At 41.8% G+C, this 18,764-nt stretch overlaps 1 protein-coding gene across 4 annotated transcripts in view; it reads left to right on the top strand.

Annotated features, from left to right (window-relative positions):
* The window catches only part of LOC145423351 (serine/threonine-protein kinase WNK2), a 44,336-nt gene that overhangs the window by 9,706 nt on the left and 15,866 nt on the right, over positions 1-18,764 (top strand). For 3 of the 4 annotated variants that reach the window (XM_080295688.1, XM_080295690.1, XM_080295691.1), the window contains exons 3-15: positions 7,504-7,676; positions 7,758-7,978; positions 8,085-8,242; positions 10,182-10,270; positions 10,669-10,888; positions 11,797-12,076; positions 12,162-12,277; positions 12,566-13,468; positions 14,089-15,231; positions 16,721-16,906; positions 17,079-17,492; positions 17,861-18,202; positions 18,412-18,455. In XM_080295688.1, the coding sequence (XP_080151814.1) occupies positions 7,504-7,676; positions 7,758-7,978; positions 8,085-8,242; positions 10,182-10,270; positions 10,669-10,888; positions 11,797-12,076; positions 12,162-12,277; positions 12,566-13,468; positions 14,089-15,231; positions 16,721-16,906; positions 17,079-17,492; positions 17,861-18,202; positions 18,412-18,455 (4,289 nt within the window). The remainder of the gene's footprint in view (positions 1-7,503; positions 7,677-7,757; positions 7,979-8,084; positions 8,243-10,181; positions 10,271-10,668; positions 10,889-11,796; positions 12,077-12,161; positions 12,278-12,565; positions 13,469-14,088; positions 15,232-16,720; positions 16,907-17,078; positions 17,493-17,860; positions 18,203-18,411; positions 18,456-18,764) is intronic. The other variant, XM_080295692.1, reaches the window with a different exon arrangement.

The raw sequence follows: 18,764 nt of genomic DNA on the forward strand, positions 1-18,764 counted from the left end.
TGATACCACGCTTTCTCTCTGGATTAACATGTGTAATAACACATCTTCTCCTTGTCTGCACAGATGAAAAAAAGGTAAACAAAGTTGGAGATGCCCAAATGGGTCATTGTTTACAGCCCATCTGGCATTGAGAGGCCCTGGGCAGCATGGAGAGCCATTCACTGTGGCAGTGCCTTATCCGTTCCCCCATCTTTCATCACATCTGAATTCCCACGTCACCAAGTCAACTGAAAAGCAATGGCAAAGACAGATATGCCTACTGGTGTGACGTGTGGTATAGTTGCATGCTGCAGGTGTGATAGTTGTCTCTTGTACAGTCTTTTTGTTGTTGGTGTTGTTTTCATTTAAGTCATTTCCATTCATTTGAGAGCATCTGAATGTGTTTGCTGTATGGCTGAATCAGTGTGCTGGTCACTCTATGGTTCAAGTTGCAACATAATTGGATCTAGTAACCATCACTTATCATTATGAACATAGCCTAGGCCTGAAGTGTATGTACTCTATTGATGAAACGGCTTTAGAAAGAATTGTAAATCCACAGCATGTCTTAACTGGTAAAATGATGCTTACCCAAAAACTCTCACCTTGTATGTTGGTTTATTCATGGTCTTTGTCCCACATCGTCTGAAAGGAAAAGCTGCAAAGGAATAAATAATTTTTTATCTTAATGTTTAGGAGGGATAATGGGGAGCACATACATACACAGACATACACAATGTTTTGAATGTTTTCAGTTAGATTAAAAAAATTGGGAAAACTTCTTTACTGTGATTTAAGCAAACATTTGGTTAAAGAGACAGTTGCAGTATTTTTAATATTTTTACTATAAAATGCTACATTATACACAGGTGGATAAAATTAAGAAAACCAGAATCATATCAGTTATAATTCCTGTGAGATGTGATATTTTGTCGATTTAAAGCCTTAGGTTTGCGGTATTGTTCAGCACATTGCAGTTCAATATTGTGGTCCATACCTCTTTTTTTTTATTGATCTTATAAAATATCCCACACTGAAACATGCACTGATGTTATAACTGTTCGAAGCAGACTCAAATTTGTTTATCAGGGAGCTGCAGAGCAATTTTCAACTGATTAATTAGTTAATTGACCAGTAATGGAAGCTACACATTAGGGTTTGCCTAAAACGGTCTATCAGTTACAGGGGTGGCTATCAGACCTCTTGTATGCAGCCTTGTTTTGACTTAAATGCCACATTGGCTAGACTTTTATTAAAGCTGACACACGTTGCTATGCTGCAGTCTTCACAGTTTTTATCTTGTGGTCTATATATATTGTATCTGACTTGCTGTGCTAGTACCTCCGCTGTAGTATTGCCTTAACATTTCGTACAGGGATTCTCTAAGCAGCTTTCAGAGCAGCACCTTACGTTAGGACATTTAGCTAAATGGCCTTTGACCGCTCTCTTTCCTCCCCCCCAACAATAGAAAGTGTCACAACAGCTCATTAGGACTAGTAATCCCTTTTGGAATTCAAGAAGGTTATTTGTATGAACAAACCTGGAGCACCTCTGTATCCTGTTAAGGCCTCCTGCTTAGGCTTTGTGGTATGAAGACAAGGGTTACTTCACTCTAGTTGGCCTCTGCGTTACTAAGCTGTTTATGTAATGACTAAAAAACAAATGGGCTCACTGTAGCACTTCCATCTTAAGTTACTATTACTGTAAACTGCTATTAACATTTATGCTGGGAGCTTATTTCATTTATAAATCTTTAAATGTGCTGATAAACTGAATATGTGATTGTTGTCTTTGCTATAAGAAGTTTCTAATTCTTTGATTAAACAATGTAGGAATCCTTCTTCCTGGTATTTTACTTGTTTAGTCTGGCTCAGGGTATTATGCCGAATAAAGGCTGTCTAAGTGGCTCTGTGGCTCCAAACACTGCAGCAGATTCTAAAATTGTCAAACCAGGGAGTTTAGCCAGGCCACCCAGTTCAAATCAGGGCAGCTCTACTCGACAAATCATTGCTCTTGTCCTTATCTCAGTGCCAACCCTCATCATCAGTGGTCTGTACGATGCAGGACATGTGGAAGCCTGTCCACCCTCCGCACTCTCACTTTCTGGCTTGCACCGGTCCACACTGGCTACAGTAGGCTTTAGTCATTTACATGGACACTGAACACATTTGTGAATTTGTCTGAAGTTCAGAGCAGATGGGTAAAATTTGCCACCCGGTGTATCATAGCACTGCAGCTATTTGTAGCCACTCTGTCAGCTCCTCCATGGTTTTTACAATGGGTCTGAGTGACCGTGTTACCGTTAAGTATCAGTGTTTGGGGTCAGTGTATTGAAAGTGTCACCACCAGCTGTCGTACCTTGGGTTGGATTGGCTGGACACACAGGCTAATGCTGCTAAAAATGTTACCAGTTAAAGCAGATTAGAAATGAATGAAATAACATCTACTTGGCTTAAATCTAATAATAAATAATGTAATTATATCTATCTGTATATATACACGATTACATATGGAATATTTTATATATATATATATATATATATATATATATATATATATATATATATATATATATATATATATATATATATATATATATATATATATATATATCACATCTGATTTCGTGCAACTGGAGAGGGGCACATTAACCACTTGTGAATTTTGAAAGTTCTGTATATAAAATTTTATATTAAGCCAGGTATTTAAAATTTACTGCAAACTTCTATGTCCATTGCTTTAAAAAAAATATAGACTTTTGCAACCGGATGATTCTTTTTGTTAAGCCGTCTGTTTCTAGTGATCTCAACTTTGTTAAATTGTAAAATAGGCATCACTTTCAAGACTGTCGTAATGAAGAATATACCCCAATATTTATGTGTATTTGATTTCTTAGACATTGGTAATGTTGAAAATCATTCAACTATTTTCATACACAACTGTTGGTCTCTTGAGTAGATAAGTGAGTATTAGTAAAATGTTTTTCTTTGTGTCCAAAAAAACCACTTCCTTTTCAGCCTACGCGTTTTCACAGAAAAAAGCTTTATAGGAGGTTTCTATGCTTTAATCTGCTTTGGCTAACTGCTGGTCACAATCAGCTAGTCACACTCATACACATAAACATCCACGCAACAATCACAAGTGCTCTTAATATGATCAGCACCCAATTCATTTATTTCATTTAGTATCTTATGTTCTGTTTTTCTTCTGTTCTCAGTGTGTCTGTGATGCTTTTATTTTGCATAGTTTCTGCTTGTCTCTCCCCTTCTGTTTTCTTAGCTCACACTTTTGATGCCCAAACAGCAAAGTAATCATTTGGGCATAGTCTGATTGTTGTTTTCTGCCACAGTATCGGAGTGGCTTCTCATCTTGAATGTTGTTCTGCCTCTTTGACTCCTCCCTCCCAAGGCTAGGTGAAGCATACATTTGTCTCTTTCAGAATGCTTTTCAGATATTTCACCAGCCTTTTCTTATTCAAAACATTATACTGGGCCACCCTGAATGCCGGGTATGCCATTTTACTCTGCCTGGGTTTACCATGGTTGTATGGCAGGTGTATAACAATGAATACAGGGATAATGGTAGCTGGCACAGCTGCCGGTCAAAGCCTCCTGCAGTCATGACTGATGGGACACAATTCAGCTGCGGGCAGTCTGCTGGCTCATGGCTCACCCTGCACCAGCTTTTGTTACAGCATCGGAAGCACTGCAGTAGTCATCTGTTATTAAGGATGGGTGGAAAGGGTTTCCAAGTAAATTATCATACCGCCTCAGCCTGGCAACCAGGGTTTGTTTCCCTTGAGTCCAAACATTTTTTGTTGAAATGTCTGCATGAACTGAATAAGATATGGCAGTAAGGAGGTAGTTCTGTAGCTATGGTTAAAGGAATATGACCTGTATTGATTGTTAATGCGTCACATTATCATTGTGAGCGAGACTGAACCTGAGCTTTTCAATGCGGCATTTAAATTCTATACTAAGGCCTATTTGCTGTGGGATTTCTGCATATTGGGGTATGCATGCTAGTCAAGTTTTACTGGATTTTACAAATAACTTATATTCATGTAAAATATTTCTTTATCTTCATTTATTGACAAAAACATGTGACAGTAAAATGGTAAATGGCCTGTATTTATATAGCGCTTTTACTAGTCCCTAAGGACCCCAAAGCGCTTTACATATCCAGTCATCCACCCAAAACAAATTTCCCACGTGTGGGACTAATAAAGGTTATCTTATCTTATTCACACACACATTCACGGCAAGCTACATTGTAGCCACAGCCACCCTGGGGCGCACTGACAGAGGCGAGGCTGCCGGACACTGGCGCCACCGGGCCCTCTGACCACCACCAGTAGGCAACGGGTGAAGTGTCTTGCCCAAGGACACAACGACCGAGACTGTCCGAGCCGGGGCTCGAACCGGCAACCTTCCGATTACAAGGCGAACTCCTAACTCTTGAGCCACGATCGCCCCATATGAGTTCTGCTGTCCTTTTTTATATTACAATTTGTTGACAAGTTGTTTGAATACAAATCCCAATAACACTGTGGCTATGGAGTCCCAGTGTTGCTAATCTGCTCCTTGTTAACAAAGGATCAAGATGAGGCCAAGTTAATTAGGTAAAGCAGAAATAGTAATTAGGAACGCTAAGTTGTAGTGGCAAAGAAACAGCCAGACAATTTGTAATTTGGCTGGCATAATCAGGACTAATGCATAAACCTGTTTCTCTCCTAATACATTTATCCTCTAGGATGCGGATCTCACTGGTTCAGTAAGTTCAGATATTTGTATATTAGGTAAGAACTTGTAGACTTTGTCTCATTGGGGGAAACTGTGACAAACTAAAATAGACGAATTGGTGTCTATAAAAAATTACAGTCATAAGATTTCTTCAGACAGAACGGAGCTGTGTGTGAACTACATTTGTCAGCAGCCACTCATTAGCCACTCAGTCCATGTGCCACTTCACAACCTTAGCATTGTTCTATGCTTTCAGATGGATTGTGAATTGAATCTTTTATCAGAGATGGGGGATTAATTTTTCATGTAGTGAGATCTGGGATCATGTAAAATGGTACAATTGGAGTCATACCTGATGCTAGTACATACTGTAATTTTGGGTAGCATTCGTTGCATCGGTGTAATTTAAATCCAGACGAAGGGAATGTTCATGTCATGATCCACAAAAAAATGTAAGTATGTCTGATTATGTCAGTAGCCTTCAGGGAGAAGGCTAAAGCCCTTTATATACAATCAGTAAGCTCCTTTCATTAGGAAGTGTAACTCTTACAGCTTTGTTATAATTATCCTTAAATCCTCAGGTAAAGTAGCTGGACTGATGGCAATCCCTTCACAATAGGAGTATGCTATTCCTACTTAATGTGACATTAGGTCAAGAATATGATTTTGACACTGCATTTATATACTATGATAAGCTTGCAGAGTTCCTGGATCTAATATTTTAATCCATTACTTGATTCTTCCAACACCAAAAAACCCAGTGGTTTGCTTTCTCATTCTGATATTCTGTGTCGCTGTATGAGCTAGCCGAGCTGTGGAATTAACAGAGGTGAGCATACAGATATAGTGGATGGCAGCATTGTAGAGAACAGGTTTAAAGATTCCTTCCTGATAATGTCACTATCTATTTTTCTGCCCTTGCTGCCTGCTGTAGCTTTCAGTTTGTGTGTTTGACCTCACTCAAGCAGTTACCTGCTCTGCTATGAAGCACAGGTGTGATAAGATTACATGCACATACATGCACACAAACAATAAATGGTCTGTTTGTAGTGCAGCAAATGTACCGTAATGAGTCACACTTGTTAAAGACCTCACAGTAGCTATGAGGAAATTGATTTTCAAAGTGACATTCTTCCATTCTCTCAGTGCGCAAAAGCATATAAGTGCACATAACTCTCGACGCAGTGAACCACGCCTCTCAGCCTGCATGTGGCTTCTGAATTATGCAGAAACCCCAGTGTCTGCTAAGAGGGAAAGACAAGTGAGGGTGCAAATGTAGGGGGTGATGCGGGGAGTGTGACTGGAGCTTGGGGAACACTCTGAATTGGGGCTTATTTGAAAAAAGCAGCAGGTTTCCTGAAAGATGAGATCAAGAAAGCAAGGGAGCAGTAAAGGAAGTAATCTGGGGAGAGGAGGGGGGGAATTGCCTAAAGGAAAGAAAGCTGCAGCACTCAAGCTTTAAGCAGTCTTCCTCATTCCTCTTTGTTGCTCTTTTTTAGACCTATGTTTCAGGTAAGCTTCAGACCATGTGGTGCTCCTGTGCAACAAACAGCACATGGGGATAACCCAGCCCAACTTAGCCAGCCCAAGCCTTTCATTGCTCAGCTTGCTTCAGTAGAAAGAGTTCTCTGCAGAACTGAATTATTCATGGGACTTCAGAAGAGTGCAGTGAAAATCCCCACACCCCTCACCACCACCATCACCACCATACACACTTACACAAAAAAACCTGACATGCCACATTCTTATACATGCAAGCCTTATCCATCACATCAATCCACTCCTCAACACATTGAATCACAATGTTGTTAATTTTTCTGGTTATTCATGCTCATTTTCTAATTGCAGTTTCATCTAAGAAGGAAGTTGACTTTGGGTGAATAATTGAATAGATTAAATCCCGCTAGGTTGTTTTCACTGCATTCCACCATCAGTGTCGTCGGTTTCTGTGATGGGTGGGGTCTTGCTGCTAGACACAGCTCACTGTGTGTATGTGTGTTATATAAGTCGTTGATGTAGTGGCAGTAAAAAAAAAAAAAATCACAGGAAAGAAACCACAACCTTGCACTAGATACAGCATGGTGCTGCCAGACTAGGAACTGAGAAATGGTGAGAGAGTAGCTACAGAAGATGCTTTTTGTGTTTGTGGGGGATCTCGGGGATGAAAAAGGGAGTGGTCGGGGTGCAGAAAAGGAGATAGATTGCAGATGTGGGGGGAGGGGACTAAGAGGGTGAGAGAGTGAGAAAGCGAGTGAAAGATGGCAGAGATCGATGACACATAACCTTTAGCCATAGCATTTTGAGGGTGTGACGATGTTAATGCCTTGGTTCATTCTCCCAGGAGCGGCTGTGCTTTGTCACCCCTCTTTCTCTTTACACGTCCTCAGTGTTCCTGGACAAATCAAAGCTAGCAAGTAAGAGGTCACATCTGATCATATTACATCTAAAAATGTATTTACAAACAAAAGATTTCGCAGAATGTTCTTACTGATTGAAAAAGACACTCATCTGAATGTTCCCACACACGTACACTTGTGACGTGTGTGCTTTGACGCACATATGGTCTAATTAGAGATGTGTATATGTCTCAGAGACTGACACTAACCTCCACCTCAACTACTCCGTATTTCCCACTATCAAAAGCATACTAGAAGCATGAATTTAAAATGTGGAGGAATGATGGGATGCTCTTCCATCTGGTAGTTTTTGTGAAGCAAATATGTTTTACAGTTATTTTTAGGGGCTTGATAGTCATCATTTCTTCATCTGTTGTTTCCTATAGGATCGTAAGCTTTCTAAAATGGAACGTCAGCGCTTTAAAGAGGAAGCAGAAATGTTGAAAGGCCTCCAGCATCCCAACATTGTCCGTTTCTACGACTTCTGGGAGTCACCGCTTAAAGGAAAGAAGTGCATTGTTTTAGTAACAGAGCTCATGACGTCAGGAACGCTAAAAACGTGAGTATGGATGTAGGCAGTTGTTTTTAATTTGCTGCTCATTTAATTATGGTCTAATAGGTTTCCCTTTCCTTCATGCAGCTATCTAAAGCGTTTCAAGGTAATGAAGCCCAAAGTGTTAAGGAGCTGGTGTAGACAGATCCTTAAAGGCCTCCACTTTCTCCACACCAGGACGCCTCCCATCATCCACAGAGATCTTAAATGTGACAACATCTTTATTACTGGACCTACAGGTTCAGTAAAGATAGGGGATTTAGGTCTGGCAACACTCAAGGCAGCTTCTTTTGCTAAGAGTGTCATAGGTAGGAGACTTTTAACATGTGACTTGACAGATTTGTGGTTTTTACAGTAAGAAGTATTAGTCATTTGTCAACTGGGCTCTCTTGTTCTCTCCATCTGCTCCTGCAGGCACTCCAGAGTTCATGGCCCCAGAGATGTATGAGGAACACTATGACGAGGCTGTGGATGTCTATGCCTTTGGCATGTGTATGCTAGAAATGGCCACCTCTGAATATCCCTATTCTGAGTGTCAGAATGCTGCTCAAATCTACCGCAAAGTTACCAGTGTGAGTCATGCTGTGCAATTATTATTATTTTTTTAATTCTTGCATTTATTTTGGATGCCTGACTGTGAAGGAGAGGGAGAGGGGCAGAGAGGGCTTATAGCATGCAACAAAGACCTTCAGCTGGAATCAAACCAGGGATGCTACAGTTATGCAGTACACTGGAACTGGTCACACAGCATGGTGTTTTACATTTACATTAATATGTTTCCACCAAAATCACCTGTTCATGGAAAACATACTTTGGTCAAAATTTCTCAGAGCTCTAATTATGCATACAAATTGAACTTCTAAATATTTAATGTTAAATTAAGATTAAGATAATGACTTGTCAAAAATGGGCTTACACTCAGGGATTTTAACAGAAACCTAGAGATCTGTCCAGTATTTAAACATTAATGAATGAATGTTAAGTAGCCCTAATAGAAATATGATGAACCATAATGACTATATGCTTGGAATAAAAGATGATATACAGGCAAAAAGAGGCTGAACTAATTGCTCATCAACTGTCACCAGTATTAAATGCAAAACCTTTAAGGTGATAAATGCACTGTTTATTAAAATTAAGAAGTTGATAGTTTCATATACTAAGACTTTTCCATATATTCATTTACCAAGTTTTCTCTGTAAAACTTGGTTTCTAAAATGTTCAGCAAGAAAGTGACTTCTTTAATGTATTAATAATTCAGTGTCATGCTTTGTGAACATGGCATAGCAAGGTTGGGATGTTTATTTTGCCATTTCAGATAATAAGTCCAGAGAATTTCTCAGAGTACAAAATCAGCACCATTTTCAGGTAGATGATTCCTCAGTGTTGAATTTCTTGGTTGAAGAGTCTAATCAGCCATATGGTGTCACTCAGGGGGTCCAAGTTTCTTTTGTTTTCTGGATGAAGCCTAAAGGCTGTATTTCTGTACATCTTCCTTTTCTAGCAAAGCATAGTGCTTTGAATACTGATTGTTTTGTTTTTTCACTTTTAAAACTTGGCAGGGTTGGAGCTGAAAAAAACAGACTCTTTCACCTGTTAGTAGCTGTTAAAGAAATCTCTCAACCTATATTAATGGTTAGGGAGCATCAGTGCAGCTCTCTATAGTTGCTATTTTTTGCATTGTATTCATATGAATGTGCCTTCCACAGTGGGATGTTAATAGAAGGCTGATCAAAGAGAAACCCTAATAGCATTATACATTGTGTGTACTCCCTGAAGAGATACAACATCCAGCTGAATAATTGGTGGAATATTAATCCAGATATATGCATATACTTTACATCTAGTTTATTTTGATGCAGAAACTTTATTTTCTCCAGTTAATTATATCACACGTTTTATATAGTCTGGCTGCACAATTAAAAAAATAACTGGGTAGATTATACCTGTAAGAAACTAAATAGAAGTGTTATGTTAAGAAAAGACAGAATTCATCCATTTTTAGAAGAACTGCTCAAAATCTATTGGGCATCAAATATATTGTTAAACCACACCAGCTGTGACAACTCAGGACCGTCTGCACAGTCAAAACAGCCGAATTTAGACCAACTGACTGTAATAGTAGTTTACAAAACAACATCTGGCTGCTCTAACATGTGTAAATTGGAACATTCAAAGCCTTTGTATGAGAACGAGTTGGTTTTTGTGCTTTGAGCTGTACTTTTAAGAAATTTACTATGCTGCCGGAGTTTTTGTGAGGCTTCCTTTGGATGTTTTTATGCTTTGTGGGACCTGACATGAATTCAAACTGACCACTGCTGTGGTACTTTCGGCTCTCTTTTCAGAGAGCGAGTGTGTGATACTTAGTAGATAAGATTTGGGTGGAGCATCACAAAAAATAAATTTCCATTCATGTGTTCATTTTTTTTCTCTTTTGTTATGTTTTCTCATCAACATGACATCCTTTCATGACATATCCACAATGTTTTGCTTATATTTCCCTTTGCTCAGGGAGTAAAGCCAGCCAGCTACAACAAGGTCATGGATCCTGAAATCAAGGAGATCATTGGAGAGTGCATCTGCCAAAAGAAAGAGGAACGGTGAGTGACTGTGCCCGGCGATGTCCAGCGTCCAGCCAACAGGGCCCACAAGGTGCCCTCTCGTCTTTCATGCCTTGTCTCACCTCCCCCGTTTCATTGCTGTGGCACTGACAGCTGGGCTCTCAGCAGCACTGCAGTTTCTATCCATATCTGCGGGGTGTCTTTCAATTCTGTTACATAATTAGTTCGTGTACATTGGGGCAAATAACGTTTAATTAGTTTCTTGTGGCTTTTTTTGTTTGTTTATTTATTTATATGAATCATGATTAGGTTCAGTGATTGGTGATCTGGGAAGCACAAGTAATATGTGACCATGAATGGCTCTGTGTCACTGTTAACTTTACTGTATCTTGAACATCTTTCCACTGGAGTCAGAGCTTTTCTTTTTCTGCTTCCAGGTACACGATCAAAGATCTGTTGAATCACGCTTTTTTTGCCGAGGACACAGGTGTGAGGGTGGAGCTAGCTGAGGAGGATGATGGAAAAAAGTCCTCAATAGCTCTCAAACTGTGGGTGGAGGACCCCAAGAAGTTAAAAGGGAAATACAAGGAGAGTGGGGCCATTGAGTTTACATTTGACCTGGAGAAGGAGGTCCCTGAGGTTGTCGCACAAGAAATGGTGAGTAAATGGTTTTAGCTATACATTACAGAATTCTTTTCATACATGGAAATGTTAAATCTGAATGTTGAGTACTAGAAATGGTTTCTATTTCTTTGTCGTTTAATTTTTTTTGACACCACACTTTTATGCTTTGCATTTCTTAGAGGCTTATTGTCTTCTAGTGTTTGGTTTTATATAGTGCAGATCGCTAAGATTGATAACTTCCAGGAATATAGTACTATTCTTTTCTTTTTGTTTACATAGTTTTCTCAAGTGAACACAATCAGATAAGGTTTCCACAGGCCCAGCAATAAAAACAAGATCCAGAAAAAAATGGACAGTTCTCATTGTGGGAGCTATGATTTTCATTACTCAAACTCTTGTTTTGTCACTTGTCTAACATTCTTTTACACCATAGAAAAAGTGCCCTAATAGGGGTATTGGAGAAAGTGTATTGGGTTATCTTCAGGTAGGGAATGTAAACATTGTCATTGTAAGCCTTTCTTCAGCCGAAGACAGACTTTGAGAGGAAAATAAGGGTAGCACACAGTAAAACTGCAGATGTCATACCTTTAGCGAGAATAACGTGGAGAAATTTTCCTGATGAAACTTCCTTCGAAACAGTGCAGTACATAGCACAACATTTTTGCATTTGTTTGTACATCACATGTAAACACTGGAGCGAAAGACGGACGTTTTGATGTAACAGACCAGACAGTTCTGTTGTGAAGAGTGAGCCAAGCAGCAGACAAAGGAAACGTTTCCCCACTGCTCTGATCCCCTTAAAATAGATTTTCTCTTCCTTCCTTTTCTTGCTCCTTCTTTTTGCCTCGTGCACTCCCCTTTTTATATGCACCCTCTCTTCCCTCACATGGCTCACTGCTAAAAATATCCTGGAAGTCATGCTCTTCCCTTTTCTCTGTCAGGTGGAGTCTGGCTTCTTCCATGAGAGTGATGCTAAGACCGTGGGAAAGTCGATCAGGGACCGTGTGGCACTGATCAAATGGAGACGAGAGCGCACAGTGTCTGCAGCGGCTGCAGAGAATCAGGGTGAAGGAGGACACAGCACCCAGATGACACCATCTCAGGGCATCTCTGCTGGGGTGCCACATGTAGGGCAGCCCCTTGTGCTGGAACCAGAAGAGCCAGAGGCAGACCAGTACAACAGGCTGCATAACCTCACAGCCAGTGCCACCTCAGTAACATGTAAGAGATTCTGTTCTCATCTACCCCGAAGCACAAGCCTAATCTTTGACTTTTTTATGAGTGGATGATTTATGTGTCTCTGCAGCAGACAGCACACTTGACAGTGGCATGGGCTCCACAGTGTACTCGGACTCCCACAGCAGCCAGCACAGTGTCCTCTACCAGTCCCTGCTCGAGCCTATTACTATGGCAACACAGCAGGTCTGTATCAGGAGCTTACACACCCTGGTGGACCATGTGCATTCAGTTTTATTTAAAAACATAGACTATTTAGAACTAGCAAACACGCACTTGACCTTGAAACTGAACACACAAACACCCACACACATGCTTTATTCACACATTTAAGAGTTGCCCATGTATTTTTCATACAGTCATTTGTCTTTGTGAACAAGTTTGTTTGTCCTCACCACATCATCATATTCTTTTTGTTATGCCCTGTTTATTTTGAGTAACATATGTTTTGCTTTTGGGTTGTTCCTCAATCAGTGCCCGAGCAGTAGCCATTTTCTGACAGATCGACCCCAGTACTGCGAACAGGGTGAAGTGTGGGAGGCAACGCTGAGCCCAGAGCTCAGGGCTCGATTGGGAGCTGAAGGCCGGAGGGGAAGTGCCCCTGTTATTGACATTCAAAGGGCAAACCACATTGCTCGACTGCATGCCCTCATTCAGTCTAAGAGATCAGTCAGTCCCAACCCAACGGTACCAGAACAGTCAGAACTCAGCTCTGCTGAGCTGCACTCAGAGTCTTATGGAGGGTTTTCCCCACAGAGTGCTATGCCAGTAATCAAAGTCTCCCCCGTCTCTTCACCTACTGACCACCGCCGACTTAGTGATATCAACATCAGATCGCCATCAGAGACATTATCACTTCCTGTGCCAACTGAACGAAGGCACTCTGACCTTAGTAGTCTTCTGAGTCTGACCTCTCATCACAACCACCATATTGCGATGCACAGGGGCTCTGCGTGCCAGGCATGTATTTCTATGCTTCATTTGAGGTCACAAGATTGGAGGCACCACTGTCATTCTGTTGTCATGCCAACGCACCAATGTCCATGTGACTTTAGACACCACCCATCACCTGGTGGAATGATGAGCACTCCTGGCTATGGACTGCTGAAGGCTTCAAGTGATTATTCCAATTTCTCACAGCTGCAGCAGTCCCTCTTTAATATAATCAGTCGCAAAGCAGCCCCTTGTCCCCCCACACCTGCCCAAGCCTCATCACTGTACTCTTCAGCTGCTCTCAGTCCAACCGGGAGTGATGGAGACTGCAGCCTAAAGAGTCAGTTCCAGATTAGCAGTCTTGTTGGGGACCACGAACCTCTCCAGGAGTGTGAAGACAGATGCTGTGCCAGAGAGCAGCAAGTTACCAGGGCTGTAGGAGTGGTAGGTCACAAGAAAAAGTTGTTTTCGCGTCCTATGATGGGGCCAAAACCTGCTTAACACATTTCCCCAGCTTGTAGATGGTTCTGCATTATTCTGCATGGAGCTGGTCTGATTAACTGCCCACTGAGTCTTGCTGCCCTCATAGGCCTCTAGAGCTAACTGTCTTCTTAGAAATCATAAGCTTGCTGCTGACGGAGAACAATGGTGCAACCTCTAACATATTACATTTCCTTCCGATCAACCTTAACCAATGCCTTTAACTACTGATCCAGATTTTAACCTTTCCTTCTCTGCTTGACTGTCCAGATGCAACAGCTGTTGAGCTTGACACTGAAAGATATCCTCTAACCAAAGGGGAAGAGGCAGAGCTGTCTGATTTACATCCTCTTTCTCTCCCACTTTTTCTCCCTTGTGCTCTCATTTTAGCTCACACCTGTCAAGACCTCATTGTTAAAACGTGTTTCATGAACTTATTTTTATCCCTCATCCTCTCATTATATTTTCACCCATCATGAATTAATGTAACTGGCACACGTATAAGCTTTTGTTAGATTTGATCATTGAATAGAAAATTCATTCCCAACAGATACTAACTTAAAAATATCTCATTTGATCCTTAGGCCAGTTCTGCAGGTTACCAGACTCAACAATCTGTCCAAGGTCTGTCCTCTTCCAGCTCCACAGTGCATGCACCACCACAGTACCTCCAGCCTGGACACAGCTACCCTGCTACTTTGTATGCTCCTCAGCCTTGTGCACCAACACCAGCTCCAGCCAGTCTATGTTCAGTCAACATCCAACATGCGACCAGTGCTGGTAGCTACTCACCGCCAAATGTGCAACAGGCTCAAGTTGCAGCAAGTATTGTACCATCAGCTGTGCCACAACATGTTGTACAAAGCTACCAAGCACCAGTCCAGCAACAGCAGCAAGTAACTGCAGCGAACTCTTTGACTTTTCCCTTACAAGTGCAGCAAACATCTCAGAACTCTGTGGCCCCACCTTTACAACAGGCTCAGTCTGCATCAGGATCAGTTCAGCAGCCAACTGCAGCAACCACTCTGCCAGCACAGCAGCCAACTGAAAATTGTCCTAGTGCATCTGCAGCCCCATCTATGGCACCCACAGTTCAGGGTCAACCAGTACAAGCTTCCAGCACACTGCAGCAGGCCCAAACCACAGTCAAACTGCCCAATCAGCAACATAGTCAAAACTCTGCCACACCAGCACTTTACAGTCAGCAAATATCCATTCAACAAGAGCACCAACAGTCTTTATCACAAAATGCACAGCAAAATGCTGGGAAGGCCTGTGTTCAGTCTCAACTCCAGCATGGCCAAGAAACTGTGTATGCCATGCACCAGCAAATGGCACAACATCCAACCCAACAATCACAAAGTCTTCACTGTTCGACACAGCAACAAGTGCACACTCCAAATGTCCAGCAGCACAGTCAAAAAACTATCCAAACAGCAGTTCCACAACAGAGTCAGGATGTATCCCAGTCTCAGCCCCAAACCACCGCAACTCAAGTTCTGCAGGTTCCAGCCAAACATCAGAGTTACTCAGCTGCAGGTCCACATGATGCTGCCTCTCAGAGCTATGCATATTCTGCACTTCAACAAACAGCTCCGGGTCAAAGTCAGTACCTGCCTGCCCAATCAGTCTGTCCACAGACTTACATAGCAGCTAACCAGGTACTGACTTCTCAGAGCATTTCAACCTCTTCTCAGCAAGGCCAGGCTGAACATACCACCCAACAGGTGAGCATATAGTGTAGATGGTTACTGTATAATAACTATATGAAGGTAACATATAGGGGCGATCGTGGCTCAAGAGTTGGCAGTTCGTCTTGTAACCAGTTCGAGCCTCGGTCGTTGTGTCCTTGGGCAAGACACTTCACCCGTTGCCTACTGGTGGTGGTCAGAGGGCCCGGTGGCGCCAGTGCCCGGTAGCCTCACCTCTGTCAGTGCACCCCAGGGCAGCTGTGGCTACAATGTAGCTTGCCATCACCAGTGTGTGAATGTGTGTGTGAATGACTGAATGTAGTGTAAAGCGCTTTGGGGTCCTTAGGGACTAAGTAAAACGCTATACAAATACAGGACATTTACCATTTACCAACATAGTGCCCCGGTTTTGAATTTCTGATCACCCTCACATCTTCTTGAGTTCAGCCACTGATAGGATTTCTGGATGTCAGCCACTTCCTTTGTCTGCCATTGGTACATACCGTACAGGGGCCTGTCCTTCCATGACGGTTCTTCTCCTTGCTCCTCTTCTTTCTCAGGTTTCTGTTGAGGTATTCACTAAGCACATGGTCATCTTCTTGATGTACTCATCCTGGACAGTGGTTCTGACATTCACCAGTCCTTGGCCAGTCTCAGGGTCTTTACAGTCTTTTCTCCATTCTTTTAATGTATCTGAGAGGTTTTCCGAAATTTAATTTAACATAGAGTAAGAGTAAGTCTGTTTTTTTTCCTAATTGTATGCTACATTAATGGAGTGGCTCAAACAGTGAGCAGCTGCTGGTGGGATATTGATTACCAGGGAAAACATATGAAGTGAAACTATGTTAAATAAATTGAAACTTCATGAGGGAAATAGTCAGATTACACTTTTGGTCATAATTTAAAAAATCACATTCTAATTCATAACATTTTGCACCCAAAGGTTTGCTTGTTTCATCCTTTTGTTCTGCATCTTGTGGTCATTCAGTGCTATAACTGTGGAGCAGGAGGAGTGATTCAGCATTAAGTTGTCTCAACAGTGATGCTCTGTGTGGGAGAGACTTTAAATGATGAAAGAAGTTGACATTTTTATTTATTACAGTGTAAATTTGATACTCTTTATATTAAAATGGCAAGTTTTGATTGGGTCAATAGGATTGGAAACATCTGTGTTTCTGGACAGTAGGTGAATGAAAATGAAAATGGTAAAATGAAAAGGCCAACAAACAGGAGTTTCCTCAGACATCAGCCAACAGAGAGATAATGGAAACCATAATGAAACAATAACAGTTGTTTTCATCTCTGTATCAGTTAGCCTTCTAAGGCTTGCTCTTGCTGTTTTGTGGTACAAATGTTCACTGAGGTGGAAGATTCAGACTGAATGCATTAATAGGGAGAGAATGGAAAATGTGAGCTATTCTAATCTGGGTCAATGAAAGGAAGTGTAGATTTTCAAAGTGAGGGATACGTCTCTGCCATCATTAAAGTCCCTCTTTTTTTGTCTCTTGTCTTTTTTGTTCTTTAGAATATCTCTGCTGGTCAGAGCATTTCACAGCTTGGACAGGGTGGACAGGGCCATGGGCAGAATGTCAGCCAGCCAGCTTCCAGTGGGCCAGCACAGGCACTCTCTGCTCAGCAGTCAACTGCTCACCAACAGCAACTCCAGCCTCTGCAGATTTCTGCTTCACTGTCACCATCACACCAACCACAGGTATTGTCAGTCTGTTATCACTGCTAATCTTACCTCCATGATACTCTCTTTTTTATAGGCTTGAAGCAAGTTCTTTTGATGCATCATCCTGCATCCTGCACACAGGAGACGTTTTTTTTTCTAGATTATTTGACTTTTTAATGTTTCTTCCTTTTTTTCCTTTTTCTTTTAGTTTCCTTCACAGTATCCCACAGTCCAGGTGATGGCAGCTGTGACTGATTCTGAATCTTCCTTCCCTCACTCTTGCACTGCTCCTCCCCCTTCAGCCTCAACCTCTCTTAATCACATCTTCCTTTCTCCTGGGCATACTGTCCCTGCGACTCCTTCTGTCTCTCCCATTTCTCCTCTGCACATTGAAAACACATTAGTTTCACCCATCTCAGTATCCCTCATACCGTCCCCGTCACATGCACTGAGTAAGATAGAGCCCACATCCCCACAACCACAACACACTGCTAGATCTGAGGTTTCTCATGCATCACCTGCATTTATATCAGCCCTAACCACCCACCCCACACACACACACACTGCCCGGTGCCAGAACACACACCCTTCCACAATTGGCAGCAGTCAGCCACTAATACAGGTAATTATGACCACTGCAGTGGAGCACAGATGTTTACCAAGAAGGTGTGAACTGGAATTTGAGCATTTGTGTGTGTTTGTTAAAGGTGGTTTTTACTCAAGGGGGTGAAACCTAAGATTGTGATTGTCTTGGGTTGTTTTTACATATTATTTGTGTCAAAAATATACTTTTTTGGAGTAGGTATGGTGAACATAATAAACGTTTATGTTTTTCACATAATTTAATCAAATATTGCATATGAAACAATGCTAAAATCTAGATATGGAGTTCATACATGGATTATGTGAAAGAAACTCTGTCGCCGAATATCTGAAATAAGTTATTTAAGGATGATAATTATGTGTCTTCTTGTTTGTATGTCATTGCAGGCTCCTCAGCAGTCCCAGGTTAGCCATCCCGAGCCTGTTCCCTGTGCTCAGTCAGTCCAGCCATCTCAGCTCAAACAAGCTGCAGTCTTTTCTTCACATGTGCAGAATGGGGCAGAACTGGGAACAGCCTCTGCGGCTGCCCAGCTGGACAGTGTGAGCCCATGCCAGCTCCCCCCACAGGCCCAGCCCCAGAGTCAGGTTCAAAGCCAAATTCCTGTGCTGCAGTCTGCAGACTCCCAGAGAGCATCATCTGGGTCTGCCAGTTCCTGTTGGACTCAGCAGAAGCAACTGAGTAATGTCACAGGAGCTGCAGGTCAGGGTCCATCAGAGATTAACATGGAGGTATGGACTCATTTACATTTACTTGAACACTTCAAGTTCTCACTAATTATTTCTCCCTGTTAGTTTGGTTAACAGCAATACCGGCATAGTGCCGTGAGGCATCCCTGTGCGTCTTTTCAAGACATAAAATAGAAAGTAAAGGATTTCATATTCACCGTTATCCCATTATTTTTCTCTTCTTGTTTAACGCTGACTTTTGTTGTCGTTAGGACCAAGCTGCAGAGAAACACACAGGAGGACAGAGCTATGACAGGTACTAGCTTATTTCTTCTCAGCCATATTTGCTAGTTGCAGGTTCTCAACAATGTGTATTTTGCACATGTGCAATTGTGCCCGGCCTCCTGCACCCTCAGGGTAGGTGGTACACCTCTCACTGTTGTTGTACAGAATCTCTACCAAAAAATTAAAAGCATGATGATGAAAAATGATGCCTGGCAAGAACCTGCACAGGTTGGCAACATTGCATCTGTTTTGTTTTCATTTTAATGCGGCATAAACAATTTTTCATGAGGTATAGATAACTGACCTGATAAGTATAAATAATGGAACAACTAGCAACTAT

The sequence above is a fragment of the Astatotilapia calliptera genome, chromosome 20 (genome assembly GCF_964374335.1).
Source record: "Astatotilapia calliptera chromosome 20, fAstCal68.1, whole genome shotgun sequence".
NCBI classification, from domain to species: domain Eukaryota; kingdom Metazoa; phylum Chordata; class Actinopteri; order Cichliformes; family Cichlidae; genus Astatotilapia; species Astatotilapia calliptera.